This window comes from Schistocerca cancellata, unplaced genomic scaffold (assembly GCF_023864275.1).
Source record: "Schistocerca cancellata isolate TAMUIC-IGC-003103 unplaced genomic scaffold, iqSchCanc2.1 HiC_scaffold_1148, whole genome shotgun sequence".
NCBI classification, from domain to species: domain Eukaryota; kingdom Metazoa; phylum Arthropoda; class Insecta; order Orthoptera; family Acrididae; genus Schistocerca; species Schistocerca cancellata.
Window position 1 is genome coordinate 5,016,193 of NW_026047147.1, and position 8,279 is coordinate 5,024,471.

Consider the following 8,279-nt stretch of genomic DNA (forward strand, 5'->3'; position numbering starts at 1 on the left):
TGTCCCCCTTGCTTTATTGCGGATCGTTCTAGTAATTCTGCTTAGAAAGACTTCCTCAACACTTCTGTCAATTTTCCATTAATCTTTCAACGTTGAGCCACATGAGGCTTTATTATTCTTCATATTCAGTTATATGCGTGGTAAGATCAAAAGTTTGTAATGACGATTTCAAAAGGTTGTTGAGGTGGTAATGTTGGGATTTCGTGGTAACCATTTTAATGTGGCTTTAAATGCTGCAGAACCAAATACAATCCGAGAATAAGTTGTTCATTAAGAAACCCACACATCTGAACAACAAAACGAGACTCAAGCTCCTTCCTTCTACAACCACACAAGATCCGTGACTGCCTTGTCATGGAGCTGAGATACTGAAAACTTCTGTTGTACTGAGAAATGGAAGTTCCCATTCATGTAAGCTTCAAAAGAATGTGGTCCTGACAGGTATTATGATCACACAATGGCCCACATAAGGTGAGGTAGGTTCCTTTCCAACTCTTGCTGATAATGGGTACTTTCCTTAGACAAGAAAACAATATTTTTCCTGAGCAAACAGTGGTATATGGCACATTTATAAGTAAACAACACTCTTGAGCGAGACATGGCAGAAGTCGCCACAACAAAGTACGGTAGGTTACAAATTGTTGCTCCACACTACTGTCAGATAATTCAGTAACAAACATGGGCCTAAATCCTTTCGTATTCATATTTTTTCAATATGGTCGTGCATTGTTGAACAAGGTGCTTGAAGTCGAACTGCTCTTTTGCAAATAATTTTCATTGGAGACTGCTCATCTGATTAAGAGTGGGTGACACACGTTTCCTGTCACTTTTCATTGCTTCCAATATGTGGTCTGTCTTTGAGACAGCCTGAAAATACAGGACATTTATCTCAATCAGGCATGGCTACTTTACGAGGGGGACTGAGGCAAATGGTCTCATCATGCGTTACATAGTTTTTCCTATCTGCGGATGTTCATGCACCCACGAATCCTCCACTAATCTCTCCTTTAGAAGATGGATTCGGAACTCAAAGACTGCAGCGCTGAAACAAAAATATAATTCTGATAACATTGTTTTTTTGCCATCTTCAGTGCAGGACTATCAATAAAACCTATTTACTTCCTCATTTTTACTATGTCAAGAGCGATACAGGGACTTCTTGGACACCCTGAAGATGAAATAGACGTGCATAGTAACATGATATCCGTCTTTGTTAATACTCTTACTTTGTGTTGACATGCCGCCTTACATAGTTCTGGGTAACTGATCCTGGATAATGTGAGTAAACAACGGCCAGGCTCGTGATACAGAGAAGACTTTGGATTCAGCTGCCTGCAGTGTACGGGCACCACCTACTTGCTGTCGTTTTCTTGCAGACGAGGAGTGGCAGCTGGAGGACAGAAGCCACGATACGCTCTCCGTGGACACTGACTGCGTGCAGCTGTTGGTGAACGTCCTGGACCACCCCACGTGTCCGCTGGAAGACCTGCCACTGGAAGCCGTCAAGCAGCGCGAGCAGTGCCGCGAGCAGCTGTGGGACGACGTGGTGCAGAGGTCGCCCCACATACCCGTCACCAGCTACCTGGCCTACACGCAGAGGATAAACGTCAACCTCTGTCTGCTGGCCTGGATGGCGGTCAACTCGTACGGCATTTGTCAGGACGTCCCGTTTAGTATGCTACAGTCCGTGCACGATGCTCGCTGCTATTTCGATAGTCCTGACGATCAATCATGTCTGCAGTCGAACGCTACAGACGCCATCTGCTCTGTTTCCAGAGCTATTCTGTTGCTAAAGTGTCGCGACTTTTCCTCCATCAGGACTTCCCATAATTGTACGATCATTATTTCCGCAGTTGGATTATTCCATAGTCGTAGCAGTGCACTGTATCAAAAGCTAACAGAAGAAACACTGAACTACAAAAACGGTTTAAACGACGCCACCTTGAAATACAAGGAGTTTAAAATCGACAGCTTGAAGCCTTTAGAAATCTCATTTATACTAGTAAATATCATTTTCCGTTTTTCGACTGCCGGAGTATACATGTACCTTCCCCAGTTACGTAACTTGCCTGGAAAGATATTCTTGTCCTTTCAGATCACGTGCATAACCCAGATCCTGTGTTCTGAGGTCTTGTATCGTATGGCAGGCGTCCCTGACTTACCTACAGCAGTGCTGATAGACAGCGCCCTCACACTTCTCAGCTGTATCTGGCTGAACTCATTCTGCTACCAGATGTATTCTTGTGTTCGCCATCTCAGGCTTCCTGACCAGCTACTACCTGCTGAAGTAACCCAGTTATTCCGTCGTGAGGTGCTGTGTGTGTTTATACCGTGGAGTATAGTATGTGTGGCAGCTGTTGCTTTGGAAAAGACGAGTAAACATTACCTCATCCACAGTCGCATAGTAGTCCTTGCAGGGATTTCAGTCTCTGTGGCATTTAATTTGGTTTGTCTCGGACTGCTTGGATACATGTACCTACGTACTCGGTGCTCCATGCGGCAACTCAAAATTGTTGATAACAAGAAATTTGCCTCAAAGAAGCAATGCCTTTTTATGTCAGTTAAAGCCATTATTTTAAGCGGAATAGGAATAATTATTAGAATTGGGTTCCACCAAGCTCAGGGCATAGCGCAGTTTGTGTATTATATGCATCTAGTTACGATGGTGCAAGGACCAGTGCTCTTCGTCTGTTTCGTTTGCAATGGAACGACGCTCCCCATACTGAAGAACAGGATACTTCTTTGGTGGAACCCAACCGACATCCCTGCAGGTCTAGAGCTGTGTTCAGCAGCCGAGAGGAATCTAGCCAGGAGAAACAATGAACAGTCTCCCTTTTCAGAATCCTCGCTGTAGCCTCCTTCAGTATTTTTCGCAAATAACTGTCTCCACACTACACTGCATTAAACCCAGCAATAAAAATGGACTCTACCTGGTATGACAATACTAAATGTCATTAAATCTGATATCGTACAGCCAGTACTTCTCCTTCCTAACGTCTCCTTCATTTATAACTGTGTGCTTATTTGTGAGTGGTAGCCTCTGTGTACGTATTCTAATGCACTGAGACTACTTACTAAAATTGTTGGGAAATGCTTCGTGTATACAACAGGCTGCCTCAATCACACGGCCTGTTATATACAAGGAAAACGCAGCACGTTGTCGGAGGAATTCCCGTTCGTCAGTGTCATCCACCGTGGCGATGGTGCATTTCTGGACACATGTTCGTAGGACGTCTTTTCTCCGTTTTCCTTCGAGGATCTGTCTTTGCAGTTTGTCGGTTTTATTAATGTATAATGTATGATATTAGTATATAACATTATGTCTGAAGCAAGGAAATTTTCCATATGTGAGTGAAAGATGTGCTTTTACATGATTTGTATATAAGTATGTCAAGTACCATGACAAGAGACATTCAGATACTTATAAAATCAAAAGAGAGGGGCCAATGACTGAAGTGGTGTGTGCATGAAAGTGTAAATGGGTTTGTTGAGCTTATTAGTGGTTCGATCACATAGAGTGGCTCAAACAGGTATAGTAATAAAGTAACACATGACTTGTTGTGTGAAATGTGGCATGAAGTGAACGCAAAGTGTCGAATGGCAGAGTTATATGAGATTAGCATTATTGGATTTGTGAGACAAGGTGGTGATTTGTTAAGCTAGAGGTTTGTAAGGGTACTATGGCAGATGTTAAAAGTTAATGTTCCATGTGCCACTCTTGAACAAGGAAGAACATTACTTACAGGCGTATTTACAGAAACAGTACTGTGGAAGGATAAACTTGTGCCAGTACTGTGAGTCCTGGTAAACATGTGCCATAGTAGCTTCACTAGAAGCACACAGTAGGGCGAATTGTGATTCGTAATCAGTAGACGATCTCCAATTTGTTCAAATAAAACCTGAGTGAGCAAAGTAAAGGAGTGTCTGTGTGAATTTAGTATCCAGCCCAAAGGAAAATCCTGTGATAAATACACTCCTGGAAATGGAAAAAAGAACACATTGACACCGGTGTGTCAGACCCACTATACTTGCTCCGGACACTGCGAGAGGGCTGTACAAGCAATGATCACACGCACGGCACAGCGGACACACCAGGAACCGCGGTGTTGGCCGTCGAATGGCGCTAGCTGCGCAGCATTTGTGCACCGCCGCCGTCAGTGTCAGCCAGTTTGCCGTGGCATACGGAGCTCCATCGCAGTCTTTAACACTGGTAGCATGCCGCGACAGCGTGGACGTGAACCGTATGTGCAGTTGACGGACTTTGAGCGAGGGCGTATAGTGGGCATGCGGGAGGCCGGGTGGACGTACCGCCAAATTGCTCAACACGTGGGGCGTGAGGTCTCCACAGTACATCGATGTTGTCGCCAGTGGTCGGCGGAAGGTGCACGTGCCCGTCGACCTGGGACCGGACCGCAGCGACGCACGAATGCACGCCAAGACCGTAGGATCCTACGCAGTGCCGTAGGGGACCGCACCGCCACTTCCCAGCAAATTAGGGACACTGTTGCTCCTGGGGTATCGGCGAGGACCATTCGCAACCGTCTCCATGAAACTGGGCTACGGTCCCGCTCACCGTTAGGCCGTCTTCCGCTCACGCCCCAACATCGTGCAGCCCTCCTCCAGTGGTGTCGCGACAGGCGTAAATGGAGGGACGAATGGAGACGTGTCGTCTTCAGCGATGAGAGTCGCTTCTGCCTTGGTGCCAATGATGGTCGTATGCGTGTTTGGCGCCGTGCAGGTGAGCGCCACAATCAGGACTGCATACGACCGAGGCACACAGGGCCAACACCCGGCATCATGGTGTGGGGAGCGATCTCCTACACTGGCCGTACACCACTGGTGATCGTCGAGGGGACACTGAATAGTGCACGGTACATCCAAACCGTCATCGAACCCATCGTTCTACCATTCCTAGACCGGCAAGGGAACTTGCTGTTCCAACAGGACAATGCACGTCCGCATGTATCCCGTGCCACCCAACGTGCTCTAGAAGGTGTAAGTCAACTACCCTGGCCAGCAAGATCTCCGGATCTGTCCCCCATTGAGCATGTTTGGGACTGGATGAAGCGTCGTCTCACGCGGTCTGCACGTCCAGCACGAACGCTGGTCCAACTGAGGCGCCAGGTGGAAATGGCATGGCAAGCCGTTCCACAGGACTACATCCAGCATCTCTACGATCGTCTCCATGGGAGAATAGCAGCCTGCATTGCTGCGAAAGGTGGATATACACTGTACTAGTGCCGACATTGTGCATGCTCTGTTGCCTGTGTCTATGTGCCTGTGGTTCTGTCAGTGTGAGCATGTGATGTATCTGACCCCAGGAATGTGTCAATAAAGTTTCCCCTTCCTGGGACAATGAATTCACGGTGTTCTTATTTCAATTTCCAGGAGTGTAGTACTACGTGGAGTGATTTTCGTGAATTGTGAAACTACAGGCATCATCGCGCACTTAGCAGGTGTCCGCAGTGTTAACCGCGATTTTCGTACTGGACGCAGTGGAACCAGAGGCCGCAGCGCCGCGAGGGAGGCAGGTGCCGGGTGCAGCCCGCCTGGCCGCAGGGGGCCGCCGGCAGCTCAACACATTCTGTAAAACCGTTTGACGAAGATTTGCAGGCCGTGCGCCTCGATGCTGTCAGCGCAGCGCCGAGCCAACCCTGGCCCGCTCTGCGTGATGCCACAAGAGCGCGCCGCGGCCTTCTCTTTAGGTGGTGGCGGCCAGAGCCGACACGGGGCGCACTGGGGGCGCTCAGCGGCCCACCCAGGCAAGCGTCCTGCACCACCGGGACACGCGTAAAGTCGGTCCGACACAGTGGTCGCCAGCCGGGCCTCGACCCGCTGGAAAGTATCGAACCTCATCGCTCGAAAGCCAGTAGTTAACGTCCCTCATGCTACCTACTTACCCCCAGGCAAGATCCCGAGTCCCGACCGCAGTACTGGGAACATTCACAGCCAAGTCCAGGAAATTACTTTCGACTGGCTGTACGAAATACACAGTTCAAACTCAACAGGAAGACGGTCACTCAAAAAACATTACTCCCAGATTTGGATAACAAACTGAGATTATCGCTATCCGATTACCCCAGCCAAGTCAGTCACTTTGAGTCGGAGCACCACTGCCACTTAGCTAACATCACCGAGTTTTCCCTGAGCTACAACTCGCCGTAAACGCCCAAACTAATTACTATGCAACATTCGCAGATAACGACAGGAAATTTCTTAACCGGTAATCGATGCGCGCAAACGAGAACGCGTTTGGAAACTCGAGAACACTGTGCGCCGCGACACAGAACTCCGCTCCAGAGCGCCCGCGACCCGCCACGTCGGCCACACGGGCGCCGACGGCCAGCTCTCGATTCCCCGAGCTCCGGGCCTCTCCACGAAATGCTTCTACACGTGGGCCTTTCAGCCAATCAGGAGCAACAGAGGACTGGAAGCCCCACCACTGGCCACTCCCTGCTGCTGCTTACAGCCGCTGCTGTCACGTTCTGGTCTTCAAAAAGGCGAACCAGCGAGCAGATACGGGTGGTCAGGGAATCACCTGTTACAACCCTTTGAGTCGTGGGGTATCAAGCATGAACTTCTGCAACTGATATACCTGTTAAGGGCTTTCCTCTGATATATCTGGGGACCAAGCATTCTCGCAGCCGAAACTGCTTGTTGTTACATGTACGTAGTTGTTCGACAGCACACATGTTACTCACACGATGTCCCCTGTAAAGTGCATCATGCGTTACTTGCGCCACTGTCGTCAAACGCAGCATTGTCAGAGCGATTCAGACTTGGGATCGGCAGTCTGCACAACCGCCACACTTTGAGACAGGGACGACCAACTCGCATCTGCCGAGGCTAAAGGCACAGAACTCAACGCTGACTGCGAGCGTTCTCAAGCAGGGCGTGGGGACTATGGATCGTCCTGTTTCCGATATGCAACAACAGTTTTCAGCGCACCAGACTGAAGTAGAAAACTCTGTCTCCAGCAGATCTCCAGAAACGCAACGCTACGCGAACTAGCCGAAAACCCGGACAAGAAACACGAAGTAAACAGGCAAAGCCGCCACAAACACGATACCCCAATTACAAAAAGTTTACACTCATCGAAATACATCTCACGAAGAACAAGGTTTACAACTGGTTGGGTGCAGATGGAATTAAAGCACATCTACCACAACTTATGGCACTTTAGCAAACCCTACAATAAACTATAAACTAAGAAGGTGGCAAAGAAACCGCCAAATCGTTGTAACCAGCAACCAAAACAGTTGCCTGGGCCACCAAGTCGTTCACAAAAAAATCCGAAAAAATTTGCCAACATCACAACATACCCATAAGATATCGCAACCCGAGAGAACAGTTTGAGTTACTTACCGATCTGAAGCAACAGTGACAGAAATCACACCGCACGCCAAACACTAAGCAAAAGAGAAACCACACAGACTCACGCTCGCCTTTGTGATAACCAATTTTGACCGTGATACAACAAACGAAAAAACTGAAGGGGACCTAAAGGTACCGGGAAACTAAATCAGAATTTCCCGCTATTCCTTCCAGTCATCTATAGTTACAAAGAACCAACTAACAAGCTACTTGTTCACCACTTCAGAATGCACCGTGTACCTCACAAGGTTGGACTATTTAAACACTACCTCCTCAATAACAGCTACGTCCATATTGCAACACTTTCCAATAAGCCACGAAAAGCTGCGATATAAAGAGAAATGGGAAGAACGGAGTCGAGCACATCCAATTTTTAATTCCAAAATAGACCCGAAACAGGAAGCACCAAAATGCAGGAGCTGCAACACTGATAACGTTAATAGTGATGAGAGTTGCAAAGAAAGACCAAAACAGCCTATCTCAGCAAACAAAACTGAAAACATTAAGCGCATTGATCAAATTATCACGGTCTTCGTCCAATAATGACACGAAAACAATCAAACGGAAAACATACTCTGAGTCTTCACTACAGCCCCTCCCAACATGATATTTGAAAGAAGGGAAATAATAACAGCAGCTTCTAAAAAGCTCCTACTACGTCCTTTGGCGAACACGGATCCACGTCTATATCGCCATATTGATAGACAACGAGGCCTATGCCCAACCTAGCATGAGACACCAGGAAACAAGAATTAACCTTCACATTCAAGCCTAAGAAAGATATTGCCGCTATCTGCATTGTCAACACACTGGGTTTCTGCTCTAAAAACAAACTCCCTAAAGGCATAGTAAGAGAAAAGAAGTTGGTATTAGAGTCGCAGCACGTACCCCATGAGCAGGTAGAG

At 47.8% G+C, this 8,279-nt stretch overlaps 1 protein-coding gene across 1 annotated transcript in view; it reads left to right on the forward strand.

The window, feature by feature from the left end:
• LOC126159858 (uncharacterized) overlaps nt 1-5,590 on the forward strand; it is a 48,456-nt gene extending 42,866 nt beyond the window's left edge. The window contains exons 5-6 of the mRNA XM_049916668.1: nt 1,377-2,316; nt 5,389-5,590. Coding sequence (XP_049772625.1) covers nt 1,377-2,316; nt 5,389-5,590 — 1,142 coding nt within the window. The remainder of the gene's footprint in view (nt 1-1,376; nt 2,317-5,388) is intronic.
• The last annotated feature ends 2,689 nt before the right edge of the window (nt 5,591-8,279 follow it).